The 17,155-nt window shown below is 39.0% G+C and overlaps 1 protein-coding gene across 1 annotated transcript in view; it reads right to left on the bottom strand.

Moving 5' to 3' along the window:
- Positions 1–17,155, bottom strand: part of CMPK1 (cytidine/uridine monophosphate kinase 1) — a 32,929-nt gene extending 15,774 nt beyond the window's left edge. The window contains exon 1 of the mRNA XM_058552350.1: positions 16,936–17,155. Coding sequence (XP_058408333.1) covers positions 16,936–17,106 — 171 coding nt within the window. The 5' untranslated portion in view covers positions 17,107–17,155. The remainder of the gene's footprint in view (positions 1–16,935) is intronic.

The following is a 17,155-nucleotide window of genomic DNA, read 5'->3' as shown; positions in this document are numbered from 1 at the left end:
TAGACTCAGAATCTAAAAATCAAGGGGGAAAAGATGAACTATTTAATAAATGATATTTGTGCAACTGCTACCCATCTGGGAAAAAATTAAATTAGATCCCTGCATCACACCATATGCAAAACTCAATTCCAGGTGAGTTAACATTCTAAAACAACACAATACAAACAAAAAAGCTTCTGATACTATTAGAGGAAAATATTCTTGAGACAGAGAAAGGCATTCCAAAACTAGAATCAAAATAGCTATGATTTTTTATGTTTGACCCCGTAAATAATAAAAACTTTTGAACAAAGAAGGACATCATATATATAATCAATAAGCAACAGCCTGGAAGAACACGTTTCACCATACAAAGGTGACAGGGAAATACACATCATATATAAAGAGATCCTACTAACAAATAAAGAAAAAAAACTCGATACAAAAATGGGCAGGGCCGGCCCTGTGGCTTAGCGGTTAAGTGCGCGCGCTCCGCTGCTGGCAGCCCGGGTTCAGATCCCGGGCGCACAGCGACGCACCACTTCTCCCGCCATGCCCAGATACAGTAACTAGAAGGATGTGCAGCTATGACACACAACTATCTACTGGGGCTTTGGGGGAAAAATAAATAAATAAAATTAAAAAAAAAAAGAACAAAAATGGGCAAAGGATAAGAACAATTCACAGAAAAGAAAAAAGAAAAGAACAGATGCCCAGCCTCATTGGTAATCATGAAAATGCAAATTAAAACAATGTGATTTCATTTTCCACCCCTCAGATTGGTTAAAATAAAAAGACTGTCATATCCAGCTATGGCAAGGATGGGAGGTGGGGGTGGTGGGAAAAACCAGCATCCTTATACTTTGTGGTAGAGTAAATTGGTTCAGCCTTTTCAGAGGACAACTTGGCAGAGTCCATCAAAATTTAAGTTTGCATACCCTTTGGCTCAGTAATTCTATTTTCTAGGAGTTGTGCTACTGAAGTAGTTGCACAAGTGCACAAAGACATATGTACATGAATGCTCATGTCAGCATCATTTGTAAACAGAAAATCAAAATGCCCACCAATATATGAATGATTAAATAGATTACTATGTGTATTATAAATTAAGTAGAGCTATCTCTATGTTCTGATATGGAAAGCTATCCAAGATATACTACTAGGCAAAAAAATGCAAGTCACAAAACAACAGGCAACGTGTGTGTACATGCATGTGCGCATGCATTATATGTGGATAAATAGATCAAAGAAGGACCAGAAAGGCACACACAAAAAAATTGATAAGTGATGATAGGAGAGCAGGCTGAAGTTGATTAAGGAGAACTTTCACTTTTTACTTAATGTACTTTCAGATTGTTTGAATCTTTCACAATGTACATGTATAAACTTTTTAAAGTTTTAATTAAAAAAAAGCATATATACTATCCACACACCTCTAAATGGCAAATACCACAAAGCAAGATTAATGATTTAAATGATTTTATTAATATAAAATCCTAAGAGAACAGCAAAATGAAATTGAAAGTAGCCTCACATTAAGGATAAAAATCCCTACATAAAAAACATCATCTCATTTCAAGAAAAAAGGGAAACAGTACCTGCACAATCAAAAACTTATTTAAAATTTAAAACTAAACCATTGTAGAGAATAGCAGCAAAATCAATTCAAATGTTTGAATAAAAATTTCTCTGGAAAGTGATCCATTCCTTAAACAAAGGAGAAACAAAAGTATAAGATAGCAACACAGAAACACACTGCATGGGCATGAAATCAAGAGTTATAGAAAGAGACAGAAAACAGCCCAGTTTTATAGCCTAGAAACAGATGGAAATTTAGAGACACACTCAGTTGAGAGAATCCAAAAGGCACAGCAGCACAGGCTTAAAAGGAAACATATTTCAATGAAGTCCTACTCTAGACACAGAGTTCAAAATTATAAGCAAGATGTTCTGGAAATGACACTTCCATGGCAAAGACTATATACCCACACTACTTCTAGTCTCCAGAATAACCCTTTGGAGCACTGTCAGAACTTTATTGTGCCAACCAACCTGAGTCTCTCAAATTTTTCAGAGAAAATTACTCTTGCTTAGACAACAAAGAATCATCCCCATTTTTAGCCCATCAACCTGTGCTAATAGAAGAAAGTGTGAGAAAAATCATTATTTGGCTTAAAAAATTTTTTTTGGTATAAAATTTACCTCCATGATTACATTTTGCTCAATCTAAAATTAAAGTCAGTCTAAGAATATACATTTTTGATGGTATAGCCGTCAAATTCTAGCCCAGCTTGGGATTTAATGTTGACCATAGATAACTGTACCCATTTATATAATGTAGAGCAGAATGTAAAGGACTCCTGGTTCTTGATTAGAGCCTAACTTCTTCATATAAGGGAAATGTCCTAAAAAGTGGTAAGTTTATGGGAAAATTTTATGGAAAATTTTCTTTCCTGCCATGACTACACAACAGGAAGAATGCTAGAAACCATTTTGCAAAATGGGCAACTTCTCCAGCCCCACTAGTCTGACTTAACTTGGACCTAATCATGCCCTGGAATCAGTCAAGGAAGTAATAAGATCTGTTACTCCCACTCTTCCTTTCCATCTACCACTAAGCCTCTCTCTTCCACCCCCAACTCTCAGTCCCAGGCACAATACAGACACACGCCAGTTATTCCTCTTTTGCAGTTTTAGACTCACTTATCAGTCTTTTAATCTCTGCACAACAGGCAACAGACAGCATACTGTATGTTCTAATGTGCAAGATGTTAAGACCTTACCAAAATTAAAAACTTCTGTGCTCCCAAGGACACTACCAAGAAAATGAAAAGACAACCCACAGGATGAGAGAAAATATTTGCAAATCATCCCTCTGGACAAGGGACTTGTATCTAAAATACATAAACAACTTTATAAAAAGATAAATAATTGAAAAATGAGCAAAGACGATTTTTAAAGTGCAATATTCTGAAAACAAAAACAAAGGACAAAAGATCCAAACAGACATTTCTCCGAAGAAGATATACAAATAGCCATTAAGTCTGGTAAAGCTGCTCAACATCATTAGTCATCAGGGAAATGCAAGTCACAACTGTAATGAGATACCACTTCGCACCCACTAGGATGACTATTTTAAAAAAACAAAAACAAAAAACAGATAAGAAGTGTTGGCCAGTATGTAGAGAAATTGGAACCCTCACACCCTGCAGGTGGGAATGTAAAATGGTGCAGCCACTTTGGAAAAGTCAGGCAGTTCCTCAAAAGGTTAAACATAAAATATTTGCACATCACATATCTGATAAGGGCTTAATATCTAGAATACAGAAAGACTCCTATAACTCAATTTGTCGACAAAGACAACTCAATTTAAAAATGGGTCAGGAACTGGAACAGACATTTCTCCAAAGAAGATATACAAATGGCCAACAAGTATATGAAAGAAGTTCACATCATTAGTCATGAGGAGAATGCAAATCAAAACCACAATGAGATACCACTTCATACCTACAAGGATGGGTATAATTACACAAACAAACAGAAAATGCTAAGCGTTGGTGGGGATGTGGAGAAACTGGAACCCTCACACATTGCTGGTGGGAATGTAAAGTGGTACAGCTGCTGTGCAAAACAGTTTGGCGGTTCCTTAACAAGTTAAACAGAATTATCATATGACCCAGCAGTTCCACTTCTAGTTATGTACCCAAAAGAACTGAAAACAGGGACTCAAACAGATGCTTGTATGCCAATGTTCATCACAGCATTATTCTCAACAGCCAAAAGGTAGAAGCAGCCCGTGTCCAACAAACAGATGAATGGATAAACAAAACGGGATATACACATACAATGAAACATTATTCAGCCATAAAAAGAAATGAAGTTCTGATACACGCTACATGCTAACATGAATGAACCTTGAAAACATTATGCCAAGTGAAATAAACCAGACACAAAAGGACAAATATTGTATGATTCCACTTATATGAAGTACCTAAAATAGGCAAATTCATAGAAGCAGAAAGTAGATTAGAGGTTACTAGGGGCTGGGGGAAGGCAGGAATGGGCAATTAGTGCTTAGTGGTACAGTTTCTGTTTGAGGTGGTGAAAAAGTTTTAGAAATAGTGATGGTTGCACAACATTGTGAATGCAATTAACGCCACTGAACTGTACACTTAAAATGGTTAAAATGGCAAATTTCATGTTATATTTTACAATTTAAAAAAATAATGTAATATACCAAAATCATTGAACTGTAAACTTTAAATGGGTGAACTGTATGGTATGTGAATTATATCTCAATAAAGTTATTTTTAAAAAACATGGAATACAATTTCTGAAAAATCAGAAATAACAAAATTTCCAAAATAGGAAATTAATTAATTAATGTATCTAATCTATAGAGTATGATATCATTATATAGATTATATGGTAAAAGCACATTTATTAACATGGTAATATGTTTGCAACATTATAAGTGAAAAGCAGGTTTCCAGAGAGACTACTAAAAAAAAAAAAAGTCCCAAAATATTGATTAATGGTAGTTTCCTCTGGATGGTAAGATTATTGGTAATTTTTATACTCGTCTGTTTTTTAATCTGTATTTTCTAATTTTTCTATAATGTACATGTACTACTTGTATAATAAAGTAACCAAAATAAAAAGTATGCACATCTTTAATAACAGGACAGTTAAGGTATATATACAGTATTAGCCTATGATACTTGATCATTAGGTTATTAGCTCCATCTGGCATCTAGTAACCTATTTTGAATACAAATAGCATTTATACTGTAAACTTTTCCTTAAATCCACTTGCCCTTTCTAGGATTCCCCCCACCCCCAAAGCCCCAGTAGATAGTTGTATGTCATAGCTGCACATCCTTCTAGTTGCTGCATGTGGGACGCGGGCCTCAGCATGCCAGAGAAGAAGTGTGTCGGTGCGCGCCTGGGATCCGAACCCGGGCCGCCAGCAGCAGAGCGCGCGCACTTAACCGCTAAGCCACGGGCCGGCCCGCTTTCTAGGATTTTTAAATCTAAGTTAACTTCAAACATTTTCTCTAAGTAGAAAGAACTTTCATATTCAATAGACTCTAAAATATCACATCAGATTCTTAAAAATCTGTAAACTGACTAGTATGGGTAATCATTTCCTTATGCTGTAGTAAACAATGGGAATATAATGCTCCCCAAAACTCCTTTTACCCAAATTGCTTTGAACTCTTTCCTATAGATCTTTTCTAAAATAATAAACATTACCATTTACACACTGAGTGCCATGTACTGTGCTAAACACTGTAGAAGCATTATCTTATTTCATCTTTATAACAATCCAGTGAGGTTGGCATTATCATCACTTTATAAATGAAGACACAGAATCAGAAAAGTTAAGCAACGTAGCCATAGGTGGTAGACTGAGATTCAAACCAACATCTGACTTCAAAGTCTGCATTCTTTCTAACATTACACTATGTTGTAAGAAAGTTGGCCCTAATAAAGTTGGTCCCCCATTTCTTAAATATTTTTAATTAAAAAAAATACCTACACAATTGTTCTATTTTGAAAAGCTATTCCTTTTCGCGCCCTTACACATTCTTGGTTACCACTCTGAAGTCCTATGTAAACATGAAACACAGTAGGAATTTATTAAATACAATTCCTTGGTGCTCCCATTCACAGAGCAAAAATGGCAAAGAAGGTACACATATTCACAGTGATTGGATAATTTGCCTTTTGAGTGTGACTACACTGGATCACATGCTATCTAACACTGAAGCCATGGGATACAGATCTGTTTTAGGGCTGGCAAGACCACCTACTTCCATATCCCTCATTTTAGGGATATGTGAAATTGAGATCAGCTAACTTGCCAGTTAGTAGAGAGGAAACTGGCACTTGAACCCAAGTCTCCTGACTCTCAGTGACTCTATCATTCCACAGAGGGCCTTTGAGGTCATTCCTAGGTGACAGACTTGGAGATACAGAGTCTTTTGCCTTCATGCTACTACGGCCTTTGAATAAGGAAATCAGCCGGTGGAAATTAAAAAGGAGACTCAAAGTTGACGGACTTTATCATTTTGTTGTATCCTACCATGGAGATGAGATCAGGAATTTTATCCACACACAAAGAACAGGCATATTTGCCCCACTATTCAGCCAGATTCAGACCATCTTTGCTTCATTTGCTTCATTCTTTCCTTTTGCCACTTCTGACACCATTACTATTTCCACTTTCCACTTGCCTCATCCAATAATCATTAAATAAGTAGCAAATAAAATTTTCCGCTATTTAAAGACCTAAATTAACCATTAAGTCAATTCCCAATTACATAATCAAAACATCTTCTGGGCTGTCTCTCTACTCCCATCAGACACCAAGAAAATAAAAATTTATGTTATTATATACCTAAACCATACATAATTATAAAGGTAATCCTATAGGTTAAATTAAACACGTAATACTTTCCAACAGCCAACATCAACGACTAACACATTATGGAAGTTCCCAACAGAAAGTGGCCAGGGAAGCAGGCTATTGTGTAGCTCCAAGTTAGGCATATTTAATTGCTTATTGATACCGGATATATCCTATGATGAATGGAACCAACTTATGGGTCTTCTGGAGAAGACTGCTGGAAACCAGGCACAGAATATATTTTCCACGGGACCCAGTCCCTCAAAGTGAAAGTTTCTGAGAATGGTAAGTAACAACTGGTGCTTTTTCCTTTACCAAAGTGATATTGTTAGCTTTGTTCACCCAGCAGCATAAAACTGTCGGCAAACAGTATGTCCTGTCACACCTGTTCTCTATTAAGTTCTAAATGCTCTTATCACATGTTTAGTCTGTAAAAATGTTCTTGATTTGTCAAGTTAAAGCAACTGAAATGTTAGTGCAAATACATTTTCATATGGCAACTGGGCTATAAAGGCATTAGCTTTGAGCTTAACAAGAGTCAGTGTAATCCAGTCAACATGACACAAAGAATAAGACGGTTATCCCGACTCCACCCTTTCCCTCTTACCCGGTCTAAAAGTCCCACTACTAGAGCGACTTTTCTGAAATGCTCTGCATTTCAATTCAGAAGGACAACTGTTAAAATACTGTACTCCTATGTGACTTTGGGAGATCCCCTCCCATTCGCATCTTAACTGGAACGTGGTGTTTAGATTAACCGATTATTGTCACGGAAACTTTAACCCAAAGGGTGTAAGTAGATTTGAAATCAAGTAGATTTCAAAAGGAGTAAGGATAGGCGGCAGCCCAGTGGCATAGCAGGGTTAAGTTCACGCGTTCTGCTTTGGCAGCCAGGGGTTCGCCAGTTCGGATCCTGGGCACGGACCTACTCACTGCTCATCAAGCCATGCTGAGGCAGCGTCCCACATAGAAGAGCTACAACTCTACAACTATGATATACAACCATGTACTGAGGCTTTGGGGAGAAAAAAGAAAAAGAGGAAGATTGGCTACAGATGTTAGCACAGGGCCAATCTTCCAAAAAAAAAAAGAGTAAGGATAAGGGGAAGAGCTAATACTGAAGAGGGGCTTTAAGCTAGGGCAGACTTAGTAGAGATGTCTAATTTTGATGGGGATGGAATATACACATACATTCAGAGAAACCCCTCCCGGCACAGCACACCCATGTAGTTGGATTTTTATTTTTATATATTTAAATATATATATATATTTAAATACATGACTGAGCTGGCAGAAAATTAAAGGAGTAACTCAGATTTAGGTAATTTGTGAAAGCACAAATCCAGAGGAGTGGGTGAGTGCTGGAGCTGTGGCTGCCCTGGAGACCTTCCCCATCCCCAAATCACTGATGGCTAGAGACCGGGATTTAATGGGCCACAGACTGGAAAAAGGAGACAAAGATAGGCCTAAAAAGGACAGATCAAGGAGCCCCACATAAAGTCGGGACCTCTGAAGGATGATACTCTCAGAACTAGGAAAAAACAATGCACTATGCAGAGAAAACAGCAAAAATTCCTAAGTCCATACTGATTAAAGAAACATCTAAAGGATATACTTTAAGAAGGGAAATGATCTCAGAAGCTCTGAGGTGCAAAAGTAAATGGTGAAAAAAGAAACTGGTATGCATGTGAGTTATTCTAAACAAACATTCCATCTTTGTTATAAAACATTAACGTGTCATTTGTGGGGATACTTAAAAACAGTCAATACAGAATTAAAATCCTGGAAAACAAAACAGCATGGAAAATAGAGTTAAATGTCCTAAGGTATTTATACTGTTTGGGGAGAGAGTAAAAACGTTAATATTAGACGTAAGTTAATATGTGGGCTGGCCCCGTGGCGTAGTGGTTAAGTGTGCGCGCTCCACTGCTGGCAGCCGGGGTTCGGATCCCGGGCGTGCACCGACGCACCACTTGTCAGGCCATGCTGTGGCCGTGTCCCATATAAAGTAGAGGAAGACGGGCACAGATGTTAGCCCAGGGCCAGTCTTCCTCAGCAAAAAGAGGAGGATTGGCATGGATGTTAGCTCAGGGCTGATCTTCCTCACACACACACACACAAAAATAATATGTGTGCTTAAAATTTCTAGGGTAACCACTAAAAACAGACTGTATAGCTTCCAAAGCAGGAGGGAATAAATCAGAGGGGAAAAAATCTCAATCAAGTCAAAGGTAGGTGGCGGGGGGTGGGAGGGAGGTAAAATTAACACAGAAAAAGTACGATAGTGATGATAATAAAAATAATAGCTAACCTTTATAAACAACTTACCATGTGCCACGCACTGCTCTAAGTACTTTACATATATTAGCTCATTTAGTCCACACAATACCCCTGTGAAGGAAATACTATATATTATTATTCCCATGTTACAGATGAGGAAATTGAGGGGTGGAGAGATTAAACGATTAGCCAAGGTCATACACACAGTAGGTGTTAGGGTGAGATTCAAACCCAGAGAGTCTGACTCTGGAATCTGAACTCTACTTATTGTCTAATAGACAATACATAGGTATGACACTTTGACATTTATTCATGTCCTTTCAAACCAATTTTTCTTCAGTCTAATGAGTAAGAATGCCTACCAAAGTGGAGCTACTTACTCTGCTCAGGACATTTCCTTCACTTTTTATGGATAAGCATAGACTAGGCAAGGGGGGAGATACTAACATATAGGAAGTACCTAATACGTATGAGGTACCGTGCCAGACATTTTATTACAGGGTTTTCTTCGTTAATCCTCACAATCACCCTGTAAAGTAGACTAATATCCCAAATTTTCAGAAGAAACTAAAGAGCCAAAAATTTAAATAACTCACCAAGGCAGGAACCCAGGTCTGACTGGCTTCAAAATCTACTTAACAAATGTTCACTGAGCATCAATTTATGAGCATCAATTTATGCCAGACATTGTGCTAGGTACTAAAGATATGCGACTAAATTTAGAAATCCAACGTTCTCACCCTTACGGAACTTTCAGTCTAATGGAGGAGTCTTTTGGGTTCCTGGACCCAATTCCAGCGTCGGGGCTAAGTTCCCACACACACACACCAACAAACAATTCTCAGACACCAGCAAAGTGTCTAAAAATTCAACTCAGTTCTGACACTATCTACCCAGAGATAGCATCAGATTTCACAATTTAAGAGTTCAATCCTACGAGACTCCCCTGCTACTTCAGATGCCAGTTGAAAGTTCCAGTTGTTAGGTGTACTTCTGACTGACTGGCTATAAATCAAAGGTTCCCACAAATTCGATTAATTTGCTAGAAAAGCTCACAGAACTCAGAAAAACATTTTACTTACTAGATCACTGGTTTATTGTAAAAGGATGTAACTCAGGAACAGCCAGATGGAAGAGATGCAGAGGGCAAGGTACAGGGAAAGGGTGCAGAGCTTCCATGGTCTGTCCTCAAATCTCTACGTGTTTACCAACTTGGAAGCTCTCTGAACCCTGTCCTCTTGGGTTTTTTAGGAGGTTTCATTACATAGCCATGATTGATTAAATCATCGGCCATTGGTGACTGATTCAATCTCCAGGCTCCTCTCTCCTCCCGGAGGGGGGGTGGGTAGGACTGAAACCCTCTAATCACATGGTTGGTTTTCCTGGCAACCAGCTCCTTTCCTTAGATGGGGTCCAAAAGTCACCTCATTAACATAACAAGAAACACCTTTATCACTCTCAACACTTAGGAAAGTCCAAAGGTTTTGGGAGCTGTGAGTCAGGAACTGTGGAATGACCAAATATATATTATTCTTTTAAATCACAATATTGAAGGGAGACAATCAAATAATTATAAAAATAAAGGTGAATTACAAACTGATAAATGTTATAAAGGCCAACAGAATTAAAAACTGGTAACTATTATAAAGGACAAAAGAATTACAAACTGATGGATGCTGTGAAGTGCTCTGAGAGCATATAATAGAGAAATCTCACCTAGTCTAAACATGCAATGGCCAGTTTCACTGAGGAAATAACACCTCAAGCTCACGGCTCCCAAACTGTATGCCAAAGTGCCCTGGAGCACTGCAGAGAACGCCGTGGGTTTAAATTTTTAAGGAAAACAGCAATACTGGATATCTGTTAGATATGTAAACTACCAGCTCAAGGTAGTTCAGTTTCAACTTTAGGTCATAGCGCATTCTTCTCAAAGACATGTCTTTGTGATGCTGATTCTTTGGCGGGCAGTTGCTCTGATAAAAACAAGTACTATATGAAAATTAATGTGGAAAAGGAAATGAGGATGGAAGTGTCCCATCTGATTCTGAGTTATGAGAAACTGCAGTGCCCAAGAGGCCCTTACATCCCATTTGTAAGTAGTTGTGGAAATAAAATTGCTACTTTTTCTTTTAACTTATATGTATTATCTCTTCAAACAGCTACTAAGTTGTTAGAAAATACTTATTAAATATTGTTTGGATATAATTACTTAAGAAATATAATTATTAGATATTTCTTTTGGACTAGGGTGGTTGTGACAAAAAATCACTGAGACAGGGAGGGCACCACGAACTGAGAACGCTATTAAGCTAAGACCTGCAGGATGAGTAGTTCCAACACCACGCCTTAGAGGGAGCGAAAGACAGGGTCCCCACCCTTGAAGATATTACAATCTAGTTAGGGAGGCAAAACTAAAAGATAAACAGTTTTAAAACAATATAATGCTAAACTTTAATATTTGCAAAAATCTTTCATATCTTTTCTCATGAAATTCCAGTGAGTGAGTGTTTATCTCCTCTATAAATTGAGGGCCCCTAGAAGCCTGTATCCCCCCACAGATTCAGCACAGTCTACACTCAGGAAGTGTTTTCTGGGTCAGTCTCACTCATATAGGTTTACTCTCTGTAGACTTTTCTCGGAAATGAAACCTCCAGTTCCCCTATGCAAGGGTAACTCTGCTTTAAGTGTTCTCCAGCCCCCCACATCTCCCAGCTGTTTCCTTCCTACTGTCCTTCAAAATTGAGTTCTTACATATCACCTCCCCTGGGAACAATTCGCTGATGCATTGGACTGAAATTTAAACGTCCCTTATCTAAACAGTATATTTGGTATTTTCTATCGCAGGACTTAACCACTCTAGCCTGTAGTAGTCACTGATAAACTTCTCTCTCTTCATTCACTGTAACATTTGACAGCAAGGTCTGTGCCTTATTCATCTCAGCAACTATCACACTGCGTAGCTCTCAAAAATGTTTTCTGAATAAATGACAAGTACCGGGAAATTTTTTTAAAACGTCTAATTATGCCCATTTCACTGTAATGGACTTCTTGGAAAAAATGAGAAATTTACTCAGAAAAACTTAATAAATATAACTATTAGATATTTCTTTTGGACTAGGATGGTTGTGAGAAAAATTACTGATTTACAAATCTGCAAAAATTAAAATGATCTTGATAATCATCCAGTGGTGGTAAAGAATCATACGCCACTGAGAAATGTAATAAATATATTTTTGAAAAGCAATCTGAAAATTAATTATCAATAAAAAATGCACATATCCTCTGACTCAGCAATCCCACTTTTAGGAACCTTACTTACAAAAATAAAAGGATCCATATGCAATGTTATATTTACAAGGAAGTTTACTGAAGCACTGTCTGCAACAGCAAAACAATTCCCGGAAACTACCCTGAATGTCCATTGTGGGAGATCAAGATTTGGCCACCCTGAAATATATCTCTTTACCTTGATTGTTTTCTCTGAAGGACATTTGACCTCCCCCACTAACTGCCTAAAGAATTTGACATGGTGGCTCCTTCCTGGAACAGATCTTCTATCATGATGGCTGTAAAGATAATGTAGGATAGAGGTTACAATAGGAAAGGCACCAAGCCCCTTTTATCAAAAACTCTGTCTCTCCCTGACCACATTATCTATAGATGACCCTGAAAAGAATTGTCATCCTGAACTCTGAAGTCCCAGGCCACTACCCACCCCCAACACGCTCCTCGCCTTTAGCTGCAATACTTAAGCAAGCAGCCTAGACAGAGGGACGAGTTGCTCATTTCTGAGTTTCTCCCATGTGTACATGTTAATAAACTTGGTATTATTTTCTCCTGCTAACCTGTCTTGTTAATTATTTGGCCAGCCAGAAGAACCTTAAGGGAAAGGGCAGAGGGAGATTCTCCCTCTTCCCCCAATACCATCAATAGGGGAATGGTACAACCATACTACAGAATATCTATATTATGGAATATTCTGCAGCTACTAATAAGAATGAAATAAATCTATATGTAAAGACCTGAAAGGATATCCATGATATATTCAGTAGAAAATAGAATAATCCCGTCTGCAGGTAAAAAAGATAAATATTCACATTTTTATTTGTAAGAATATTGAGAAAAAGATGGGGAAGCAGTTAATACCAGACAGTTGATACAACTGACCTCAGGATTAGAGGAGATTTAACTTTTCCCAACAAGTAGGTATTACTTTTGTAACTTAAAATAGAAAGGCAAAAGTAATGAGGAAGCTTTCAAAAGTAAGCACAGTAATATCTGAATATATTCTCCCCTCCTCCGAGTTCTTAACAAAAAACATCCTACGTTACAATCACATTTAATGAAAAGGTGGTGCTTTAGAAGAGTCAAGAATTCTGTGGACTCTTTTACATATAAACTTTCTTTTTTTAAAAAAAACCTCGCTTACTCCACCCTTTCCCACCAAAAGGAGAGAAAGGCCTATTCTTAAACAAGCTTAATGTCCAGTGGATCTTCCCATCTAGTTTCTTCTATGAGTGGTAATCTGCTTTGGGGATTTGTAATCAAGACCCTGGAAATTTTAGAATGCTCAGCAGATTTTCACAACCATACCATTTACTCACTGAGAGTAAACAGAAGTGTTACATAAGAAATCTGAGTTAAGACAGAGCTAAGTCTGATCATTCAAACACTTCTATCCTGAAATTGGGAGAGGTAACTGCTACTTGGGCGCCCCCTGGGGACCAAATTTAACATTTTTTTACATCTTGGGGACAAATTAGCGTCCTCTAAAAACATTCATTCAAAGAATTCTTAAGCACCTACTTTGTGCCAGGCACAATGTTCAACACTGGAGACACAAAGATAAATAAAATCAAGTTTCTGATTTCTACATGCTTAAAGTCAATATCACCCAAAACTTTCTAAGCACAGTAGGTAGGATGGCCATACAAAGTTTGAGTTACCCACACAGGCCCTGGAGGAAGTTACGACACAGAAGATGATAAGAATGTTTTTTGGGTGCTACAGAAAGCAATTTGGCATGGATATAAAAGCTTTAGCATAATTTGTTTATGTAGGCAAAATATTCACCATCTTTAAAAGAGATGAGGTTTAAATATCCCTTCCAGCTAACACATGCAAAATTGTGGTTATTTTCAAAGACAAGTTTAGGTTACAGCATCATAATTTTTCTTGGGCAAAACAATATAAATAAAGCTTAATTTTAAAAATTCAAAAATGATGCAGTATCCCCTACCACGATTTTTTACTAACAAGTAAGTTATTCCACAATAATAACTCCACTCTGAGCACTTAACTCTAATATAATAAAGGATTGCACTGACTTAGAAAATGGCTAACTTCCTAAAATAAATTGAGTATGAGAAGACACAGATTTAGAAACAATTAGTTAGAAAATAAAACTGAAAAAGACCAGTACAAATAAACAGGCAAAGTCAACCCAAAAGCCTCCCTCAAACCTTTCCTTCCCAGTTCAGAACACTTTCAGAAGATACTGTAACAGATTTGCCTTTTCTTCCTCAAGGTCTGAGAGAGCAATTAGCAGAGGTAGAATTCACCTCCAGAAAATAAAAAAGTACCAGTTTCCCTCCAGTTACATCTTCATCAGTAACTGCAACGCCCCAGGACATCAGACGGCCAGATATTATCAGTTTCTGTAGCCAGGGCCCAAAGATGTACTTCTGGCAGCCTGAGTTGGAAATCAATGTAATCTTCCCAAAGCAACAATTCTATTTCAGCCACATTTCAGGTACCCTATGAGCTATATTAGCACTAGCATTATAGTTAGGGAATTAACCTTGATTTATTTATAACTTTTTCCCTACAGAAAAAAACTGAGTTCCGGGGGGGTTCACAGGTTCTGATCCTGGGTGCGCCACCCATGCGCGGCTTGTCAAGCCATGCTGTGGCGGCGACCCATATAAAGTGGAGGAAGATGGGCATGGATGTTAGCCCATGGTCAATCTTCCTCAGAAAAAAGAGGAGGATTGCCATCGGATGTTAGCTGAGGGCTAGTCTTCCTCACAAAAAAGAAAAAAAAACCACACGAACTGAGTTCTAAAAATTACAATGTTTGAGATTCAGCTTATGTTTGCCTATATAATAAAATATTGAGTCAAAATACAAGAGACTCACAAAGGAAAAAAAAAACTTCTGACTTAACTGACCATAGACATTCCATTGTTTAATTCATTTAGTCAAGGGATGGCAACTACCAAATTATAAACTATTTGGAATTTGTAGACATCACCTTAATAATATTTATGGCAATTGGAATCAAAAGCAACTATTTTCATGAAAGATGACAGTTTAAACCAATTTAAGCTCACATAATTGCTGAAATTTTAAAGAATAAGATAATACATTATAGAACATATCTCATCATGGAAATCTTAACATTGATAATTAACAGGTTTAAAATACTATCAGCCATTACTGAACAGAGTAAAGAATAAATGCTAGTTACAGAATGTGTAGATTATTTTTAATCCAGTGGAGTAATACGGGTATTGTTAGTTTGGGTGTGGACATTTAAGGCCACGTTATGATTCAGAAACAAAATATTTAAATGCATTCTAATATAAACAGTCATAAACCAATGTTTACAAAATAATACTACTTCAAAGTAAAAATAACCAATCTCATAAATTAAGAACAGGAAGTCTAAAATGAAAAAAAAAATTATTTGCATCTGTGTGTTACCTCATTTAACATTCACAAATACAATAGTAGATAGGCATTATTTCTCCCGTTTTATAGAGGAATGCAAGCTAAAAGTAACAACTTCTCTGGGACTAAAGAAACAGTAACTGGCACAGTTTGAGTCTGAACCCATATCCTACTCTAAAGGCATTTCTCCTTTCCCCCATCATCTTATTTACATGTAAGAGTCATTTCATATATAAAACAAAAACTTGAAATCATCCAATTGTCACTTGTCTTTTAAAAAGTGAAAAGAACCAAAAGAAATGAGGAGAAAAAACTTATGTATTTTTGGTTCAATGTCTCACTTTTTTTTCCCTAAAAACGATCAATAATTATAAATACAGCCGTACAACACATAATGAAGTAGATGTTACCATCAGACTTTTTCTGGATGCTCTTTAGAGAATAAAATATAGGACAGGAGTGGATTGTATGAACATAGGAGAGAAGTAAAAGCCCAAAGCTGATAAAAGCCACATCCCGGAACAGAGGAGGGAATTATTTTAGAAGTTCTGGGTCAAAACTTTTGTTGGTCACCGAGTTGCACAGGGATTGTTTGGGTGTTTTACAGCGCTACTGTGGCCTCTTCTGCTTCTAGATATCTTGTTTTCCTTCTCTCCCAAACATTCCCCAGATTCTCCCATAAGCCTTTCTCCTCACCGTGTCACTGCAGCTAACCACGTATCTGTTCGAAAATTAACGGAACTTAACTGGTAACCTCATCACGCCTTGAAGCAAAAAAACCACACAGTTTTAGAGTTGGGAGGTATTTCATACTGAGTTTAAATCTGGGAGCACAGGCTCTTATGTTCTAGATGGGGCAACTGAGACTCGAGAGAGGAAGTGATTCGGCCATGGACAAAGCGTGAGTTGGCAGCAGGGACAGAGGTTGAAGCTAGAACTCATACTACTCCGTGGCTTTTCCAATCACATGAACCAGCCTGAGCCTCGGAACTGGTACTGCCGTGGAGGGGGCCAGAAACTGCTGGGGGCAGATCACAGAATACCTAAAGGAACACCCTGTCCCCCGGGCCTCCTTTCTAAGCTAAAGACTAACTAGTTTAGGGGTCGCAGTTTAGAGGGCCTGAGGGAAGGGATGGAGTGGAAAAACCGGTCTCCGCTTCAGGCAGCTGTGGGCGCACACGGTTTCTATCCGCGCTCCTGCTGCCTTCACCCATCCCACACAACCAGCGACCCACTGCCCTCTGCGCGCTGGAAGTCCCCGGAGGCTGATCCTCCCGTGCTCCCTCTCGCAGCCCACTCTCGAGACGCACTTGATCCCCAAAATGTAAGGAAAGAGGGGCGCGGGAACAAAGCGACCCCAGGCGGTCCCCTCCATTCTGGGCGCACCCGAGAAGGGCAGATGTGGACTACCAGTCCCGACATGCCGCGCGCCCGGGGACCCTTGCCTACCGCCACGCAGGCGGCGCGACGGCCGCCGGGACTTGTAGTCCCCGGCTCCGGGGGGGGGGCGCAGACCCCCCCCAGGCGCGGCGAGACAGGCCGACCCGGCGTCCGGTCAAGCCCAGGGAGCCCGCCAGCTGCCCGGGCCTCACCTCGACGATGCGGGCGCACTGGGTCCCCTTGCCGGCGCCAGGACCGCCGAGAACGAACACGACCAGCGGCTTCATGAGGCGGTGAGGGCAGAGAAAGACCGGCCGGCGGGTCGGCAGCGGGAAGCGAAGGCCCAGGACGTGCAGCAGCCGGCGGGCGCAGAGGCTCAGCATACACCGCTGAGGGCGCTGACAGCGGCCGGGCCGGCGAAGGCGCGGGGCG

Source organism: Diceros bicornis, chromosome 13 (assembly GCF_020826845.1).
Source record: "Diceros bicornis minor isolate mBicDic1 chromosome 13, mDicBic1.mat.cur, whole genome shotgun sequence".
In the NCBI taxonomy this organism is placed as follows: Eukaryota; Metazoa; Chordata; class Mammalia; order Perissodactyla; family Rhinocerotidae; genus Diceros; species Diceros bicornis.
Note: the sequence above shows the minus strand (reverse complement) of the source record. Positions and strands in the feature narration are given on the sequence as shown.